We start from the raw sequence: 21,991 nt of genomic DNA, 5'->3' as shown, positions 1-21,991 counted from the left end.
TCAGGGTTTATTTTTTTATCCAAACAAATGCTCTCTACCACATTTTTACTCTCAGGTTCATGGAATTTCTCATACAATACTCTTCCCTCCTCTATTATCTTCTTTTAGACTGGTTATATTTGTTTAATAAGTTTGCTTTTCTACTAACATAATTATGAATCCTGTACCCCAAATTTCAGTGACATTCATAATGGTTTACAAACATATACAGTCATAATCACTGTTCCCAAATTCTCCCTTTCTCCTCCTTCCAATCACTCCCCCAAACATGTTTCTTCTAAAATGTGACTAACTCCCACCATTTTATCTGGATCTCTAACGCCTACTTAAAATTCACCTTAAAATCTTTATTAGTTACATGAGGATGATAAACATTTTCTTTGTAGTCCTTATTATTCAGGTATCATAGACCGGAGTCCAGAAAAGCAAATCTTTATATTTAACTAATTATTCAGTCAAATGGTCACAGATTCTCATTTCCCTTTCAGTCTGTAAACATTCTTCAACATGAAGAGATGAAAATTAACAGTCTGTAATACAGTTAGGCCTGAAGTTTAAAATATTTCAAACTGCTATACTTTAAAGCTGTTATACTCTAGTGAGACTTCAGCTGAATTACTAAAGAGAAAGATTTTATCCCATGTCAGGTTATCCTTAGATCACTGTATCTGGTATGTCAGGAAAAAGCAATTCAAAGCAAACATTCACCTTCAGTAAAAAAATTTTGATGTACTTACTAATGAAAGCTATATATATCCATATAATTGAATTTTAGCAGAATATAAAATCCTATCATTCTATGAAGATCTATTACTCTGTGTGAAGTATTACATAAATATAATTTGAGTTGAAGGGGAATGTTATGTCATATAACGAGAATCATACAGTATATACCCTTTTGTGCCTGGCTTTTTCCACTTACAAGTCCCAATGCCTTTGAGATTTATTGATGCTGTTGCACATATCAGTTAATTTACTCCTTTTTACTGTTAAATATTCCATTATATGGATGTACCACAATTTGTTTATCCACTACGAACTGATGGGCATTTAATTAGCTTCCAGTTTACAGCAATTTTGAATAAAGCCACTTGAACATTCTCAAAGAGATCTTTGTGTGGACACATGCTTTCGTTTCTCTTGAATAAATACCCAGAAGTGGGATTCCTGGTTCATAAAGTAAAGCATGTATAACTTTATAAGAAAAACACCAAACTGTTTTCCAGAGTGCCTTACCATTTTACAAACCACCCAGCAATGTGCCAGAGTTTAGTTGCTCCACATTTTCACATATACTTGATATTGTCAGTTTTTAAAATTTTAGTTATCTTAATAGATGTGTAATAGTATCTCATTGTGGCCATAATTTGAAAGTATCCAATGACTAAACATGCTGCATATTGGCCAACTGTGTATCTTCTTTGGGGAAATGTCTATTTAAATCACTTGTTCATTTTTAAATTGGGTTATCTTTTTATTGTTGACTTGTAAGACTTACTTATATATTCTATATACCAATCCTTTATCAGGTATACGATATGCTAACATTTTCTCCCATTCTGTGGGTTGTCTTTTCACTCTCTTGACAGTGTCCTTTGAAGCACAAAAGTTTTTAGTTTTGATGTCCATTTTATTTATTTTTCTTTTGTTGCTTGTACTTAGGTATTATATCTAAGAAACTAATTCAAGAGCATAAAGACTTATGCCAACATTTTCTTCTAAGAGTTTTATAGTTTGGTTCTTACACTCTGAATTAATTTTGTATATGGTGTAAGGTAGGAATCCAACTTCATTCTTTTACGTATAGATATCCAGTTGTCTGAGCACCATTTATTGAAAAGATTATTCTTTCCCCTTTCACATGTTTTGCAACTATTTTCTCCCAGTCTATGGCTCATATTTTCATTTTCCTAGCAATATCTTCTGAAGAGAAGAAGTTTTAAATTTTGATGAAACCTAATCTATTTTCTTTTAAAAGTAGTTTGTGTTATTTGTGTCCCATCTAAGAAAGTCTTGCCTAACTGGTCACAAATATTTTCTGTGTTTTCTTCTAGAAGTGCTATTTTAGCTCTTAAGTCTAGTCTATGAAAAATTTTGAGTTACTTTTTGTATATGGTGTGAAGTAAGGTTCGAATTCTGAATTACCTTGTCACCTTTGCTGAAAATAAGTTGACTGCATATGTATGGGTCTATTTCCGGATTCTCTATTTTGTTCCATTTATTTATGTTTATTCTTTCATTAATATTATACTGTCTTGATCTTCAAAATCCTATAGTGTTAATTCTCCAGCTTTGCTCTTACTTTCTAAAATTGCTTTGGCTATTCCAGATCCTTCACATTTTCATATGAATTTTAGAATTGCCAGTCACTTTATACAAAAAAAAAAAACCTGCTTAGGTTCTGAGAATACATAGATTCTATTTATAAGTTAATACGGGGACTCTTAACATTTTATTATTGAATTGTCCCATCCATGAACATTGAATATCTACTTTTTTTTTTTAGGTCTTCTGTAATTTCTCAGTAATATTATGTGGTTTTCAGTATACAAGTCTTATACATATTTTGTCAAATTTATCCCTAAATTTGTCATGTTTTTGCTTCTGTTGTAAATGTTTAGGTGCTATATTTGTTACATCAACTTCAAATTGCTTGTCACTAATATATAGAAATACAATTGCTTTCTGCATAGTAATCTTCTAATTTGCAGTCTTGTTGAACTTAACTAATTCTTACAGCTTTTTGGGTAGAATCTTGAGATTTTTGTATATACAAAAGCATGCTGTTTGAATAAAAAATTTTTTACTTCTTCCTTTTTAAATCTACATGATTTTTCTTTATTTTACCTTACTGCACTGTCTAGAACTTCCAGGACAATGTTGAATGAAAGTGGTAATAACAGAAGACAGGCCTGCCTTTTCCTGATCTTAAGGGGAAAGCATTTAGTCATACACAAATACAATCTAACTGTAGGTTTTTTGTAGATTCTCTTTATCACCAAGGAAGTTTCCTTCATTTCCTAGTTTGCAGAGATATATTTTTTAATCAAAATTGGATACTGAATTTTATCAAATGCTTTTTCTTATCTCCTGAGATGGTATTATGGATTTGCTTTTTTAATATGTTAATGTGGTAAATTACACTAATTGATTTTTGAACCTTGAACTAACTTTACAATGCAATCTTGGTATAAACCCTCCTTCATCACAATTTTTACATAATGCTAGATATAATTTGCTAAAATTTTGTTATGTTACTCTCTGTACTTTTCTCCAATTTAAAAACTAGACTAAACTTACACATTTTTCAGTTAAAAGTTTACTTTAGGCTTTATACTTTCATTTTATTTTACTTATTTCTACTGTGGCTATTGATATTCCTATTTTAAAATGTAATATAAAGGCATACTTATATTATGAAAGCAGTAATGCTGCATAGTAAAATGAGTAATAAATTAAGAAAGCGTGTGTTCCAATCTTTGCTGCCTACTTTACAAAATCACACAGCCCCTCCTCTGTACCAATGAGCATTTATTCTTTGCCTCTCATCAAATAAGAAATGGTCAAGATTCTCCACCTTTTTAGTTCTTTTGCTCTATTTTTAAGTAGGTTGGTAAACTAATGTAAGCAGTGATAAAATTCTCCTGTAATTTCAGTAAGATGTGAGAAATTAAGAAAATTTATAGTTAAAAAGTTCCCAATTCAGGTTCCGGCACCAATTCCAAAATAAAATTTGGTTGAATAAATATTTTTATAAAAAACAGAGACACTTAAAAAAAATTAAATTGATCAGTAAAATTCTAAGGCAAGATTTCAAAGTATAAAAACGAAAAATACAACAGGGAAAAAGATCATACTAGAAAAATAAACTTTTCTAACAAGACATATGCAACCAAAATTGAATAACACAAAACCAACCCAACTCAAATGTTATCACTATGTATGGTTTAGAAACAGAAATAAAGAAATGGAGTGGGATGTAATGTATGGGGATTAACATAAGAATAAAAAAAAAAAAAAGAAATGGAGTGGGAAAGATTTCATGATCTAAATTTTATTATCATTTTTTAAGATTAAAAGTTTGAAACTATCTTAATAAATTCTTTAATCAAATTTTAAGTGATAAAATCTAAGTATCAAAATCTAAAAAGGTTTTTAGAAAAGAAAGTCTGTAAAGCCTAAATATAAGCCAGATTTCATGGAGAAAATTCTCCTTATCTCAATGGTAGGAGGGCTTTTCATGTGCAATCTGTTCTTACCTGCAGGTATTAAAATATAATAGCTAATGATTTACAAAAGAAAAATAGAGGATAAATATAACTATTGAAATTCAATGTGCATGTATGTATATTATTATTTTAACATACTTATTTTAGCCATTACTTCTCATTCCCTTTTCTGCAAAATATAAAATATTCTCCTATGAGGCACTCAAATTAATAAACTAATTAATATTGTTTCTTTCCTATCTCCTCAATTTCCTGCTCATTTTATGTAGGAATTTTAGATGAAATAACCAAAGAGTAGACAGAAGAAGGAAAAAAAAAAGATGGGCTTGAATTATCTAAGTCAAGATTTTGTTATATACAGTCTGTCATTAACCTCCACAAAAAATTACTTACATCTGCTTAAAAAGTTGTCAATATTTTTGTTTTTTCTTAAGGCAGGAAAATCCAAATCATATACCAAAGCATCCAATCCATCCTAAACAAATAAACAAACAAAACAGTTAGTTTTTTGGGTCACACTATGAACACTTTTCTGTTTCATGAGTAAACAATAAAACATATGCTTTAACATTTAATCTGCCCTCTCTCATATATCTTGCGTTCACTTACCACCTTCTACAAGGTTACATGGGTGCCACAAAAAGATAAAATCTGTTTTTATTTATTTTATATATAGATTTTTCACCTTCTAAATCGCCCAGTCTGAGAAGCAGCAAAATCACCACAAATTGGCTACACATGACTTCAATGCATGCCCTTTCCCTCCATGCCCTTTCATTCCCCGACTACTACATTTACCTTTATTTCACACTCATCAAAAACAAATGGCCTATATTTGTGACTATCAGTATTTTACAAGGTAGTAGCTAAATGTCAGTGCCTAAAATATGTGTAGTATAAAATAAATTCTGCATTTAGATACATTTTTTAATTATGAAAACACATTGGGTTTTCATAAGGGTTTTCTTTCTTTCTTTGAAGCACTTTATAGGACAACCATTAATAAAGGACAAACATGGGCTTCTACTTTTAAGTGGATTTTTAAATATTATCTAAGTAAGTGCAGGACAATGTGAAGGTGTACCAATCAGTGTTGAAGTAGGAATGCATCTATTCCATTTATATCTTGTGGCAGGAGCACTTTATGTCTTATGGCAGGAGAGGAGGAACATTCAGATAATCCCAAGTAATCTTCATTTTATTTAGCTGGGGAAATTCAGCGGAGCCCAAGAATAAAAACAGAAGCAGCAGAGGAAGACACACCTTCTGCAGACCCTGTACAGTCATGTTCACCAAAGGTTGGAGGAAAAATTAAAGCCAGAGGATAAGTGTGATCACTCAGCTATTTTAGAATACAAGTACTTAAAATATTTCCCTAGGAAACCAGAAAGCAGAGTCAAACTTAAACACGCTTTAAAATACATAATTGCAGGCACCTGCCTTTGGCTCAGGTCATGTCCCAGGGCCCTGGGACTGAGTCCCACATCCGGTTCCCTGCTCAGCAGGGAGTTAGCTTCTCCCTCTCTCCCTCTGCCCCTCCTCCCTGTTTGTTCTCTCTCTCTCTCAAATAAATAAATAAAATCTTAAAAAAAAAATATATATATATATATATCATTGCATGAGTTGGAAACTGAACATGGAAAAATAGGTAATACTAATGCTGTTGATTGCTTGAAGAGACCAACCCACCCAGTAACTGGCTTTTCAAAATTCACAGTTTGTGCAGATCTGAAGAAAAAGCTCCTCCACTAATGCAAATTTATCTATCTTTAAGATATATTTCCTAGAATCTTCTAAAAATTTGAATATTTCTGGTCATTCTTTGTACAGAAAAAAGATGAGAACCTTTTTATGAAAACACGGTTTTTAGAAAGACCAGCTGATGCTTGTTCTATTCTAAACTGGAAAACCAAACCAAGGGCAGCTGGGTGGCTCAGTTGGTTAAGCAACTGCCTTCAGCTCAGGTAATGCCAGGATGGAGTCCCACATCGGGCTCCCTGCTCAATGGGGAGTCTGCTTCTCCCTCTTACCCTTCTCCCCTCTTGTGCTCTCTCTCTCACTCTCTAATAAATAAATAAATAAATCTTCAAAAAAAAGGGAAAACCAAACCAATAAATATGTGAACTCACTATTTTCTAGGAAAAGATAAATATGATTTTTTTAAAAAAGATCTTTAAGTTCTTTAAGGCAGAAACCACAGTTAATATCTCATTTTTTCCCACAACTTATTCAGAATGACTGAACAAGTAGGCATAAAATGTACATCGAGCCAGTGATTTTTATGCTCAACAGCAATGGCATTACATTATTCAAGAAATATTTTTCTTAAAAGTTTCAGTGCATCAGGTCACTCCCCAAAATTAGACTATAGAGTAGTCCAAGTACTACTGACGACACAAGAAAATTTTTAGGCAAAATTTTGGTACCTTAAAGTTGTCTGGAATATAATCTCAATATATATTTTATAATAACTATTATTTTAGGAGTTCCTAGTAAACATCTACTTCCAAAGACACTTGCAAATTTTAAAAGATTCAGAACTAAATTATAATAGCTTAAATTGGGGCGCACCTGGGTGGCTCAGGCGGTTAAGCATCTGCCTTCAGCTCAGGTCATGATCCCAGGGTCCTGGGATCCAGCCCCATGTGGGGCTCCCTGCTTCGCAGGGAGTCTTCTTCTCCCTCTGCCCTTCCTCCTATTCATTCTCTCAATCTCTCTCTCTCAAATAATAAATAAAATCTTTAAAAAAAAATAATAATAGCTTTAATTGTTTTTAAAAAGTAAGAGAAAGATATATTAAATTTTACCCACATGCTCTCTTTGGTAAATAATCGAAAACAACTGCTTCCAATCTTACTCAAGTTTTTTTTCTAATTACTAAATGTTAGGCACAGAAGAACCTCAAAAATTACCTTGTTGAACAACCTATCAAGTAGCAATCAAAAATATTAACTGACTTGTCCCAATACTGGCTAGCAAGCTGTATCAAAATCAAAATGCTAACTCTTAGTTTAGTAAAGATACATGACCATGATAAAAACATGATTGAAAAAATCCTGAATCTCTTAAAAATGAAGGTAGGAATTGAGAATAAATATGTCTAAACTCAAGCTGTACTGTTCAAAAATTATTGGAAAACCACAAGTCATTCTTCTAATTATAACTAGAAAGGACACTGGCTAGGACTCAAATCTGTTTTCTTTATTATACCACTACTCCCTCTTCTGCATGACCTTCCTTAAACTACCTATAAAAACTAACAGTTTCCCCTGTCTTATTTTTTACTTCAATATTCAAGCTAGATTTCAAATGCCTTCAGTAAGGTAAGCCCCAGAACTGATCATCACATTTTACTCATAATATAGTAGATAAAACTGTTGGCTCTCCTAATTCAACAATTATTTCCCCTTTCCACCTTCTTAATTTAACTGTGAATTTTGTTCAAGCCACCCAACTTCCTCCATGAGCTTTCAAGGAGTGGGAAGACTTTCCTCAGCTTCAGGAGGTTGGTTCTAAATAGTCTAATCTAAACCCAACATCATGGCCCATTAGCCTTGCCAGTGTTCACTTTAAGTACAGGAACATGGTAATAATCTGTCACATGAGACATGAGGGGGAAACCTACAGAAGGATTCTGGGGGAAAGTTTCTTCTCTCTCAAAAAGTGATACATGTAAGAAATATCTTCCTTTCAAGAGAAACTGTCATGTCTGTATATGACACCTAAAACAGCAGCCATTTTGCAGTCTCAAAGAAGTTAGTAGATGACAAAGTCAAGCACAATGAGGGCAACAGAGCCAAGGATGGAAGGAACCTGGGTCCCTGATGATTGTTTGTTCAATCACTTAATCAATCTACTCTGGAGCCACTCTATCCATGCCTGAGATAATGAACTGTCTGATTCAATTGCATTGGATTTTCTATTTCTTATAACTTAAAAGCATCCTAACTAAAATACATAGCAAGGGCTCAATAAATGTCACTGAACTGAAATAGCATTAACCAATGCATAAGTTATAGAGACTTGCTGCACTGAAAGGGTGAGAGAATTGCCCATTCAATAGTAACGACAGGGGCAAGATGGCACTAACAAAAGTGTCACTCTTTGGTAAATGTTTGTATAACTGGACAAACCATGAAGACGAATGATTTTTGAGTCATGCTTAATAATAAAATGAATTCCAGATGGGCCAAAAGAATTCAACCATGAGGATATAAAGCAAAAGCATTTTAAAGAAAAAAACATAGTATATTTGCATGCTACTACTGGGAGGACAAGTCAAATAGCCTTCCTGAGGTTTTCTCTTTTATAAAATGAGGATAATAACTACCTACAACTCACAATGATTTGTGACAATTAAATGAGTGAATTATGTAAAGTGACCCTTAATGGTCCCACTTCCCCCCTTTCCTTTATTTCTCTGACATTTGAAAGTTTTACAAATTAGTCTCACTATTGCTAGAAATGACATAAAGAGAAATATAGACATTTTAGTCATGCAGTTAAAAAACTCTAAGAGTAAATCTTAGGTCACTATGTTATAAACCCTTCTCCAACACAGTAATCCACATCTATGATTTTTTTTTTTTTTTTAACACCAGGTACCTGACTTTCGCTTGGCCACAGAATTCGATAACACATTTGTTAATGGAAAACTAAATGTCTCCACTAATTGTATATGGTGACTAGGTCTCTAGACCTATAACCATACACTTTTAATTTTATAGTAGTATGAGATAGTGTATGGCTTTTCAGGATTGTCCATAAGCAAAATTTATATGCCTTTTATCAGAGAAATAAGAACAAAAAGGTATCTAGTGTAATCTTTTTTTTTTTAAGTTTTTTTTTTATTTTATTTATTTGAGAGAGAGAGAATGAGAGAGAGCACATGAGAGGGGGGAGGGTCAGAGGGAGAAGCAGACTCCCTGCTGAGCAGGGAGCCCAATGCGGGACTCGATCCAGGGACTCCAGGATCATGACCTGAGCCGAAGGCAGTCGCTTAACCAACTGAGCCACCCAGGCGCCCGGTATCTAGTGTAATCTAAAGCATATACAAAACACAGAGGCTATGGGGAGTCAAGATACTGTGGTAGAGGAGAGTGATGCAGGCTTCCACTTTCATGCAGTGGATAAGTTACACAAGGAATGTTTATTTCCAACCATAAATTGGGGGAAGGAATTCTGACTTTTATTCAACACTCTAAAGTTCTGTAAATAATGAATAAGACTTCTCCACTTCCTAAAGTCCATATTCTAGTGCCAGAACTCAGGATCTTAACAGAAATTAACATTCCTCCAAGTGCAAAAACAATTGACAAGGAGTTAACAGTCATAATATTTTGGATATTAACCCCTTATTGGATATATCATTTGCAAATGTCTTCTCCCATTCACTAGCCTGCCTTTTTGTTTTGTTGATGGTTTCCTTTCCTTTTTATTTTGGTGTAGTCCCAATAGTTTATTTTTACTTTATTTCCCCTGCCTGAGGAGACATATCCACAAATATGCTCTAAGGCCAATGTCCCAGAGATTACTGCCTATATTTTCTTTTAGGAGTTTTATAGTTTCATGTCTCACATTTAGGTCTTTAATCCATTTTGAGTTTATTTTTGTGTACAGTGTAAAGAAAAGTCCAGTTTCATTCTTTTGCATGTAGCTGTCCAGTTTCCCCAGCACCATTTATTGAAGACTGTCTTTTCCCCATTGTATATTCTTGCCTCCTCAGTTGTTGATTAACTGACCATACAGGCATAGCCTTACTTCTGAGCTCTCTATTTGTTCCACTGATCTATTTTTGTTCTAGTACTCTTACTGTTTCGATTACTACAGTTTTGTAGTATATACCTTGCAATCGGGGATTATAATACCTCCAGCTTTGTTTTTCTTCCTCAAGACTGCTTTGGCAATGTGAGGTCTTAAGTGGTTCCATAAAAATTTTTGGATTGTTTGTACTAGTTCTGAAAAAAAAAAAGTGCTATTGGTATTTTGAAAGGGATTGCATTGAATCTATAGATTGCTTTGGGTAGTGTGAACACTTTAACAATACTAATTCTTCCAATCCATGAACATGGTGTATCTTTCCATTTGTTTGATGGAAAGGATGTTTTGATAACAGACAATATACCATTTAAAGAAAATGTTTGGGTATATTTTGATCTCTTCACCAGGTAAAGAGGGACGGAATTTCTCAAAATTAAGCTCTGATATGAAAATGAAAACAGAATTTCCTCAAAATTTTAACAACTTCTGATATTAAATATAATTAAAATCTGTTTAACTAGTGTGACATTACTACACACATGCCAATACTCCCTAGGACAACTACAGCGCAAAAAAATTACGTATTCTAAATACTTAATAAAACATACAACGGCTCTTTCCAATCAGTCTTCAGCTATACCTTTCCAGCCTCATTTTCTCTACATGCAAGTATCTAGTCTTGGGCCACAGTGTGCGCCAGCTATTTCCTAAATAGGTCATGCTCATTCTACCCCACTGCCTTTACGCTTGTTCTTTTCTCCAGCTGGAATGTGAACAGTACTTCAAATTGCCTCAAATGTTGCTTACTTTGTGCTCTTTCCCCAACACCCTGAGAAAATGTTAATGATGACCTCCTATGTGCTCCCTATTATAGGAACTGTTGTATGTTATACTGTAATTATTTATAGGTCTCCCTTCTCTTCTATAGGAAAAAAGACATAACAGTAGCAACAGTAATAATAATACTTCCTGTATCTGGGAGTTCATTGGTTAGGTAGAAAAAGTAGTATTACAGCATCCTCAGTGTTGTAACTAGGTACTACATGAACAGAGAAAGGACAGTTTAACCAAATTGGGCTTCAAGGAGGAGATGAAATTCGAGCTGATCCTTAAAAACAAATAAGGAAGAATAAGAAGAGGTAGGCAAGGCAATCTAGGAGAGGAAAGGCAAGGAGAATTCAGAGAATGAGAATAGGATGCTTTGGTCCTAGAAGGGTGAGAAGGAGGAAATGAAGGAGACAAAGCTGTGAAGATGGGTTACAGAATGTGCATTAAAGGTGTAACATACCAGGCTAAGAATCTGAGTATTTATCTTCTGATATCCATTTGGAACCACAGGAATTTGGGGGGGAAAGAGAGTTGAGTGACATGACTGGTTTTTATTTTACTAAAGCCTGGCAAGGATAAAGATGATAAATTTGAAAAGCAAGAGACAGGTATAGAAATTAGGAATTAGGAGGACACTATGGGAACAAAAGCACAAGCAGATGAAAGTCTGAACTAAATTGGAGCAACAAGGGGGAGCCTGGGTGGCTCAGTCGGTTAAACATCTGCCTTTGGCTCAGGTCATGATCACGGGGTTCTGGGATCTAGCCCCGCTCTGGGCTCCCAGCTCAGGGGGGAGCCTGCTTCTCTCTCTCCCACTGTCCCTCACCCCGCTCATGTTCTCACTCTCTGATAAATACATAAAATCTTTAAAAAAATTTTTATAAATCATAAAAAAATAAATTGGAGCAACAAGAATGGAGCATTAGAAACAAAAGAACCTGGTGAGTGACCAAAAGAGAAACAGGAAGGGTTAAGAATGATTATGTGATTAGAAAATTATTTATATCTTCTATTTTAGGTGAGTAGTGACTTCATTAACCAAAGCAGATAATATATATTTTTTTGGAAACAATTTTTTGGAAAGATAAATATTCTAGATATAAAATTTGAGGTTCCTGTAGAATACCATTTTATGGCTAATGAGATGGGAGTTGAAAATGAGTATGAGTTCAACAGAGTAACTGGGCTGTGATACAAATCTGTACGTCATGAGAACCCACTTAAATCCATGAAAACAGATGCAATTACCCAGTGAGTATAAACAATGGGAGAATGGAAAAAGAGTAAAGAATATCACCCTGGGGAACATTAACATCGGAGAGGTAAGTGGAGCAAAAATGGCTAACAAGCAGTCAGAGAGGTGAAAGGAATATAATAGCATCATGAAAGCTGAGATAACTCTATAACTTAAAAGCAGAGTAAAATGCCACAAAGATGTCAAATAGAATGAAAAAAGCAAAAGAAGCCAAATAATTTGTAATTAAATATGGTTTAAGATGGTTAGATGGTTGCTCAGCAATGTGAATATACTTAATTCCACTGAAGTGTACACTCAAAAATAATTTAAATGCTAAGTTTCATCTTATATATTTTACTACAATTGTTTTTAAAAAGTCACTACTGAACATCAACAAAATGGTGGATTAGTAAGATCCAAGCTCTCATTCCCCACTGATACAAAATAGAACAAAAAAATCCCAGAAGCTCTCTGAACGAACTTTGCAGCAACTTAGAAAAACAATCAAAGGTTTAGAGCAGTCAAGCAAATGTCCAATTAAGTAAAAGCCATCTTCAAATGGTAGAAAGTTTTGTGATATTTTTACTCACTCTTATCCCACTTCCTCCAAATGGGGGCAAGCTTAGTCTTGAGCAGGCAGCAGATTGGTTCCCACTTCCCCCATCTTGAATCAGAGGAAGCACAGTAAAGCCATATTGGTAACTTCCTGTATGTATCTGTTATAAACTGTCTGGGGAATGCCTGAAAGACTAAGGCAAGGACCTCATCTGTTTTGCATAACTTGGAACACAGGCAAAAAAAAAAGCAGTGGGCATTGCTTATAAAAGCTGCAAAACAACTACAATACCCATAGACACCCGAGACAAGAGATTATAGTAGAAATGTACAATAGACCATCTAGCCCCAGAGGAGAAACTGCAATGAAACTATTTGAAAAATTAAAAAGAAAAGGTCACTATCAATCTTTAATAGAATGGCATAAACCAGCTTCTAGTGGGTAGAAAAATTAATGGAGGGGCACCTGGGTGGCTCAGTTGGTTAAGCCTCTGACTATTGATTTTGGCTCAGGTCATGATCTCGGGGCTCTGAGACTGGGCATGGAGCCTGCTCAAGATTCTCTCTCCCTTTCCCTCTGCCCCTCCCCAACCCCCACACTCTCCATAAGTGTGCACACTCTCTCCCTTAAAAAAAAAAAAAAAAAAAGTTAATGGAAAATGAACAAATAATGGCCAAAAGAAAGGAGAAAGATTAGAAGCCTTCATGATTAGAACCTAAACTTGATGGAATACTAGTAGGTAGAAGAGATATAGATTTATAGAAGATAAATAATTAAGTAAGGGTCCAAGAAATGTTAGGGAGTACAGAATGAAGAAACAAAGATGAGACATTAACCTTGTAAAAAAGAAAAATACTTCTACGTAAATAGTAGCCTCTCAAAAGGACATGGAGTCATATGCTAATCTAGAACACTTAATAGTCTCATGATCTTAGCAAGTTATTAGCCCCTCACAGCCTCAATGCTCTCATCTGTAAAACAAAGATAACTACAGTAACTACTACACAGGGCTGTTATAAGAACCTGATATATCCTAGTAAGTCACAGAAAAATACTCATGGATAATTTCAAAAAGGATTTTCCTCCCTATCACTTTACAGGTGTATAGGTATGGATGAACAGAAGCTAGACTTTCTCATGGTACAAATAAATGAAGAAGTTCATATGATTTGATCTTTCTTTGGGAAAGTGTTGTTTTTCAAAGTACTCTTTCAAATGACTGGGGTTTTTTTTCCCTTTGGGGAAAAATAAATAGATGTCATATGTTCTTCACTTAGCAGCAGTATAACAATATTTAAAAAAAAAAAACAGCTAATGTTCCTATAAAAATTTTCATAAGATCAAGGTTTTTTTTTCTTTAAGTAGGCTCCATGCCCAGCATGGAGCCCAAAACAGGGCTTGAGCTCACAACCCTGAGATCAAGACCTGAGCTGAGATCAAGAGTTGGACACTTAACCAACTGAACCACCCAGGCACTCCATCCAGATCTTGATCACTCTGGGATAAAAGGGGGAACGTGGGTGGCTCAGTCGGTTAAGCGGCCAACTCTTGGTTCCGGCTCAGGTCATGATTTCACGGTCCTGGGATCAAGCCCCACACTGGGCTCCTAAAAAAACTATTATATTAAATGTAAATAGTCTGAAGCAACAATTCAAGTTAAAAGACAGATTATCAGAGCTGATAAACAAAACATGACCAATCTACAGAAATGAAACTTACTTCAAATATAACAATATAGGTAGATTAAAAATAAAGGGATAAGAAACAATACACCATGCAAACAGTAATCAAAACTAAGCTGGAATGGATATATTATTGTGAAACAAAGTAGACTTCAGAGCAAAGAGAATTACTGGGAAGAGAATGGGAAATTACGTGATGATAAAAGAGTCAATCCATCAAGAAGGCATAGCAAACTTAAATGATTATGTTCTAGACAACAGAGCTACAAAATATGTGAAGCAAAAATGGATAGAAATGAAAAGAAATATACAAATCTACAATTTTAGTTGGATACTTCCACACTCCTCTCTCAGCAATTGTTAGAACTAGACAGAAAATCAGCAAGGAGAAGAACTCAACACCACCAATGAACCAACAGGATCTAATTGACATTTACAGAATATCCCACCCAACAACAGCAAAATACACATTCCTTATGAGTGCTCACAGAAAACTTACCACAATAGGCCAAATCCTGTGCCATACCTCAATCCTCAACAAATTTATAAGAATTAAAATCATACAGTGTGTTCTGTGACCAAGATGATATCAAACTAGAGCAAAGAATAGAAATATAGTAGGGAAACCCCAAAGCACTTACAAACTAAGTAACATGTTTCTAAATAATCCATGGTCAAAAAGAAAGTCTCAAGGGAAATAAAAATATACATTGAACTGAATGAGAATAAAAGTACAACATACCAAAATTTGTGGAACACAGCTAAAGCAGTGCTGAAAAAGAAATGTATAGCACTAAACACTTATATTAGAAAAGCATGAATTTGAATAACCTGAGCTCCCTTCTCGAAAAACCGGAAAAGCACAAAAAACCTAAAGCAAATAAAAAAAAGGAAGCATTTAATAAAGATAAAAACAAAAATCAATAAAATTGAACACAGAAAAACAAAAGTGAAAATTCAATTAAACAAAAGCCAGTTCTTTGACAAGATCAATCAGACAACCCTCTAGCAAGACCAACAAAGACACAAATTACCAATACCAAAAACAAAATAGGCACTATCATACAGATCCTGCAGCTATATAAAAGGTAATAAGGAAATATTATGAACAATTCTACATATAAATCTGACTTCAATAAAATGCACAATTCCTTAAAAAGCACAAACTACCACAACTAACCCAGTAGCAATAAGATAATTTAAATAGTATCATTAATTTTAATAATGTAACGGCAGCCAAAAGAGAAATCTCCAGGGCCAGATGGTTTCAAACTGGAGAAGTCTACCAAATGTTTAAAGAATTAACACCAATTCTACGCAGTCTCCTCCAGAAAAAAGAAAAGGAAGGAATACTTTCAAACTCATTTTATGCAGCTAATAGTACCCTGATACCAAATCAGACAACATATGAAGAAAAAAACTACAGACCAACATCTTTTATGAATATAGATACAAAAGTTCTTAACAAAATTTTAACAAAATTCAGTAATATATAAAATTATACACCATAACCAACAAAGGTTTATCCCAAAGAAACAAGAATTATTGAATATTCAAAAATCAACCAGCATTATTTACAATAGCCAAGACATGGAAGCAACTTAAGTGCCCACCAATGAATGAGTGGATAAAGAAAATGAAAAGTACACACACAGGAATATTATTCAGCCATAAAAAAGAATGGAATCTTGCCATTTGCAACAACATGGATGGATCTTGAGGGCATTACGCTAAGTCAAATGAGTTCAGTGAAAGACAAATATCTTATGATCTCACATATGTGTGGAATCTAAAAAACAAAACCCCACAGATACAGAAAATAGTGGTTGCCAGAGGCAAGAGATGGGGGTGGACAAAATGGGTGAAGGTGGTAAAAAAAAAATACAAATTCCGTAATGAAATAAGTGATGGGGATGTAATATACAGCATGGTGACCACAATTAATAATATTGTATATTTGAAAGTTGCTCAGAGAGTAAATCTTAATTAAATGTTCTAATCGTAAGAAAAAAATTCTATGTGTGGTAGTGAATGTTAACTAGATTTAATGTGATTTCACAATACAAATATTATTATGCTATACACTTGAAATTAACATGATATATGTCAATTATAAAATTTTAAAAAATTTAAATCAATATAATTCACATGAACAAACTAAAGAAAAATCTGGTATCAACAGATGCAGAAAAAGTATTGGAGAAAATCCAATACCTACTCATGAGAAAAACTCTCAGAAAACTAGGAATCGAAGTAAATTCCTCAAGTTATTAAAAAAAATCTACAAAAAAACCTTAAAACTAATATCATACCTAATAGTGAAAGACTATGTTTCCCCTCAAAAATCAAGAACAAGGCAAGGATGTCCTATCTCACCACTCTGATTGAACACAGCACTCAAATTCATAGCCAGTTCAATAAAGCAAATAAGGGAAATAAAAGGTATACAGATCAGAAAGGAAAAAATAAAAGTGTCCATATTTACAGATGATATGATTACCTATGCAGGAAGTCCCAAGATACTACAAAACAAAAACAAAAAACACCTAGAACTAATAAGTAAGTTCTACAAGGTCATAAAACATAAGATCAACATGCAAAAATCAACTGTATTTCTATCCATTAACAATGAACATGAAGAAACCAAAACTAAAAATATAACTCCATTTACATTTACTTAAATAAAAAAGGGAATATTCAGGTAAAAATCTAACAAAACATGTATAGGACTTATGCTGAAAACCAAAACACACTGATGAAAGAAAGAAAAAAGATCTGGAGAGACATGGATTGGAAGATTCAGTATAGTAAGACATCAATTCTCCCCAAGTTGACACACAGGTTTAACACAATTCCTATCAAATCCCAGCAAGTTTTTGTAGATATAGGCAAAATTTTTCTATAATTTTTTCTTTTTATTAGAAAAGCTAAAGCAATTTCTAGAATAATGTGGAAGAACAACTACATCAAAGTTTAAGACTTATACAGCTATAATAAAAACAATGTGCTATTCATGGAAGGACAGACATATAGATCAATGCAACAGAATAGAAAACCCAGAAATAGACCCAGACAAGTATAGCCAAATGATTTTAACAAGATATAAAAGCAATTCAATGGAGGAAAGTAGCCTTTTCAACAAATGTTGCTGAAGAACTGGATATCCCTAAAAATGAACCTCAATCTAAATTTCATACCTCATACAAAAACTAACTCAAACTGGATCACTGATTTAAACAATAAACAGTAAGGTGTTTTCCACTTTATTTTAATTCCAGTATAGTTAATATACGGTGTTACATTAGTTTCAGGTGTACGATACAATGATTCAACAATTCTATACATTCCTCAGTGCTCATCATGATAAGCATACTCTTAATCCCCTTCACCTATTCCACTCATCCCCCCACCGACCTCCCCTCTGGTAACCATCAGTTTATTCTCTCTAGTTAAAAGTCTGTTGTTTGGTTTGTCTCTTGTTTTTTTGTTCATTTGTTCTGTTTCTTACATTCCACATATAAGTGAAATCATATGGCATTTGTCTTTCTCTGACTTATTTCACTCAGCATTATACCCTCTAGATCCATGTTGTTGCAAAAAAGCAAGATTTCATTCTTTTTATGGCTGAATAATATTCCACTGTGTGTGTATATGTATGGTAAATATGTATATATGGTAAATATACGTATATATGTGTGTGTGTGTGTATATATGTACGTATACATCTGATATACATGTATATAAACATATATATGTATATATACTATATAAACATATATACCATATATACATATATATATATACACACACACAAACACACACCATACACACACACCCCCCCCCACATCTTCTTCATCCCTCCATCCATTGATGGATACTTGGGTTACTTCAATATTTTAGCTATTGGAAATAATGCTGCAGTAAACATAGGAGTGTATGTATCTTTTTGAATTAAAAAGTAAGTTTTTAGGGGAAAAAAACAAAACAGGGTGAAATATTTGAGACCCACAACTTACTGAAGACTTCTGAGATAGAACACAAAAAGCATGATCCATTAAAAAAAAAACTGATAAACTGGACTTGACCAAATTTAACAACTTTTGCTCTGCAAAAGATTCAGGTAAGAGGAAAAAAGACAAGTCAAATACTGGGGGAAAAAATCTGAAAACCACATATACTAGAATACGTAAAGAACTCTCAGAGCTCAACAATAAAAACAATCTGATTAGAAATGGGAAAAAGAGGGTGCCTGGATGGCTCAGTCAGTTAAGCACCTGCCTTCAGCTCAGATCATGATCCCAGGGTCCTGGGATTGAGTCCCGTAGTGGGCTCTCTGCTCAGCAGGGAGTCTGCTTCTCCCTCTCCCTCTGCTCCTCCCCACCCCTGCTCATGCTCTCTCTGTCTCTCATGCTCTCTCTAATAAATAAAATCTTAAAAAAAAGAAATGGGCAAAAAATATGAACAGAATTTCACCAAAGAGGATATACTGGTGGCAAATAAGCACATGAAAAGATACATCATTAGCCATGAAATACATGTAAATTAAAATCATTATGAGATATCACTACACACCCACTGGAATAGCTTATATGAAAAAAGTTATAATTCCAATGTTGATGAGGATGCAAACAAACTGGAACTCTCATACACTGCAGGTGGCTATTTAAAATAGTAGGGCCACTCCGAAAAACTGTTTTGAAGCAAGTATTATATGACCTGGCATTTGCCCTCATGGGCATTTATCCTAGAGAAATGAAAATACTGTCCATGCAAAAACCTGTACATGAATGCTCATAACTGCGTTATCTCTAATAGCCAAAGAAGAGAAACGACAAAAATATTTTCAGTAGGTGAATAACTAAAAAAACCATAGTATATCCATACCGTGGAATAATACTGTTATTAAAAAATACCATATGATTTCATTCTCATAACATTCGTCAAAGAATAAAATTAGGGATCCCCATCTCTAAAACAACAGATTAATGGTTGCCTGGGTTTAGGGATGTGGGTGGGGGGGGAGGGTGTAATGACTATACAGGGGTAACAAAAAGGAGATCTTTGCAGTAATGGAATAGTTCTGTATCTTGACTGCAGTTGTGGCTATAGAAATCTACACACGTGAAAAAATGATTCAAAGCTATACACACACATTGAATCAATTGCGAATTAATTGCACTTTCCCGGTTTTGATACTGTACTACAGTTATGTAAAATGTAACCACCGGGGGAAGCTAGGTGAAGAGTGTGCTAGACCTCTCTGCAACTTCCTATGAATCTGTAATTGTTTCAAAACAAAAAGTTAAAAAAAGAGAGACAAACAACAGATACCAATGCCAAAATAACACACAGGTTAAAATTATCTCACAAAGATTTTTAAAGCAGCTATTATTAAAACACTCCAAAAAATAAAGGCAAACACTCTTGGAATTAATGAAAAGACAGACAGTGTAGTCAATAAAGAACTAAATGGAAATTTAAGCATGGAAAAATATAATAACCAAAATAAAAAACACACCTGATAAACTTGATAGCAGCATGGAGATGACTCCCTATACTTGAAGATACATTATCCAACCTTAACAACAGTGAGAAAAAGAAATTTTTAACAGAGCCTTTAGAACCTGGGGGATGACACCAAAGGGGGGAACATTTGTGTCATCAGAGTCCCAAAAGAACAGAAGAAAGAGTATGGTGCGGAAAAATATTTGAGGAAACAAAGGTTGAAAACTTCCCATATTTACAGAAAGACATAAACCTACTAATTCAGCAAGCTCAACAAACCAACAGTATAAATCCAAATGAATCCACTTCCAGACACATTATAATCAAACTGCTGAAAAACTGAAGACAAAAGAAAATACCTTGAGAACAACCAAAGGAAAACGGCACATTACTTACAGAAGAAGAATGAGCTGGACAACTAGATTTACCACCAGAAACTATCTGACAGGAAGAAAAATAAGAGAATTCATAGCCAGCTGACCTGCCTGCTGTAAAAGAGCTACACATGGAGGAAAAACAAAGCCCTAAAGGAAGTTCTTTAGACAGAGGGAAATGATAGAAGGAAACTTGGAACATGAGGCAAGAAGAGCAATAGAAATGAGAGATATCTGTTCTTCTCCTATTTAGCTATTTAAAATGTTTGCTGAAAGCAAAAATTTAACATTTTCTGTTGGGGTTTTCAATGTTTATAGCTGCAATAACATAAGACAACTACAACAAAAAAAGGAGGGTAAAGGGGCCTATACAGTGGTAAAGTTTTTATACTACACATGAAGTGGTAACATACTGACTCCAGGTAGACTGTGGAAAGTTAAGTACATATACTGAAATCCCTAGAACAGCAGCCACTAAAAAAAACTACACAAAAGATATAATCAAAAACACAAAAGATAAAATGGAATACTAAAAAATGTATAAACAACCCAAAAGAAGGCAAGAAGGAGAAAACAGGAACAGAAACAAAGGGAAGAAGCACAAAACAAATTATAAAATGAAAGACTTAAACCCCAACATATTAATAATTACATTAACTATGAATATTCTTAACACACTTAACATGCACTAAAAGATCGTCAGAATGGATTTTTAAAAGTAAATCCATTACATGTTCATATAAATAACATTTTTATGAAAACTTTTAATTGGTAAGAAAAATAGCATTATTTTACATTTTTACAAATCTCTTTTGTCTGGCTTACTGGAAGACAGCTCTTATCTACTGCATTTAATCTGTTGCAATACATTGTTTTGGTTGAAGTCTGAAAATCTGACTTCATGTATCTATGAGCTGGAAAAGTAGAGTTGTTTTTTTGTTTTTGTTTTTTTTAAGATTTTATCTTTAAGTAATCTCCACACCCAACATGGGGCTCAAACTCACAACCCTGAGGATCAAGAGTCCTGCTCTACCAACCGAGCCAGCCAGCCTCCCCAAGAGTATTTTAATAGCATTTTCAGATAATTGTTCAAATTCTTTGCTACAACACCAAATTTGACAAGTGGTGTTTCTAAAAGGTTAGTTGCAATATGGAATCTTTTGCACTCACTTTGCAATATTAAAATGTATTGGTCTATCTTGTACTTTGAGATCTTTTCTCATATATGATTTTATAACATCACGCATTGGTCATTTAGAATATACTGGCTCACTGAATTATGAGCTCTTCCAAATACTGACACATTTCATCATACAATATTGAAAAATCACATTTGTTAATGTCATCACCAGTCTCACAAAAAAGTCTTTAGGCACTGGGAAGCTGTCAAGGTCAGGGTGGCAGATACAATTATTCCAAAATTCTAATTTTCACCTAAAAGCTCTAATTTTATCACTGGCCACAAATATTATCAGTTGTTTTCCAACCATCATACTTCAAAATCCAGTTAGCACAGGTTCTTCCCCAGTGATACATACATACACATAAGTAAAGCCACACAAAGACACATCCTTCATCTTCAAAGGCCATCTTATTACTGAAAGTACCAAGTAAATGTTCAGTTCTGACATGGGTTAATCCCTTCACCAAGTAAGTATTTTTTTCCTTTTTTAAAATTCAGTTTTATCGAGGTATAATGTATGTAAAGTAAAATTCATCCTTTTCATACAGTTCTATGAATCTTGACACAGTTGCATAACTGCCACCACCATCAACACAATCAAGATACAGAAACTTCCATCACCCTAAATATTCTCTCG

At 34.0% G+C, this 21,991-nt stretch overlaps 1 protein-coding gene across 1 annotated transcript in view; it reads right to left on the bottom strand.

The window, feature by feature from the left end:
* ROCK1 (Rho associated coiled-coil containing protein kinase 1) overlaps positions 1-21,991 on the bottom strand; it is a 127,575-nt gene that overhangs the window by 89,104 nt on the left and 16,480 nt on the right. The window contains exon 2 of the mRNA XM_081802543.1: positions 4,623-4,704. Within this exon, the coding sequence (XP_081658669.1) occupies positions 4,623-4,704 (82 nt within the window). The remainder of the gene's footprint in view (positions 1-4,622; positions 4,705-21,991) is intronic.

Source organism: Leptonychotes weddellii, chromosome 13, assembly GCF_054177405.1.
Source record: "Leptonychotes weddellii isolate Sample4059 chromosome 13, ASM5417740v2, whole genome shotgun sequence".
Classification (NCBI taxonomy): Eukaryota; Metazoa; Chordata; class Mammalia; order Carnivora; family Phocidae; genus Leptonychotes; species Leptonychotes weddellii.
The sequence above is the reverse complement of the archived record's forward strand: the minus strand, read 5'-3'. Positions and strand labels throughout refer to the sequence as shown.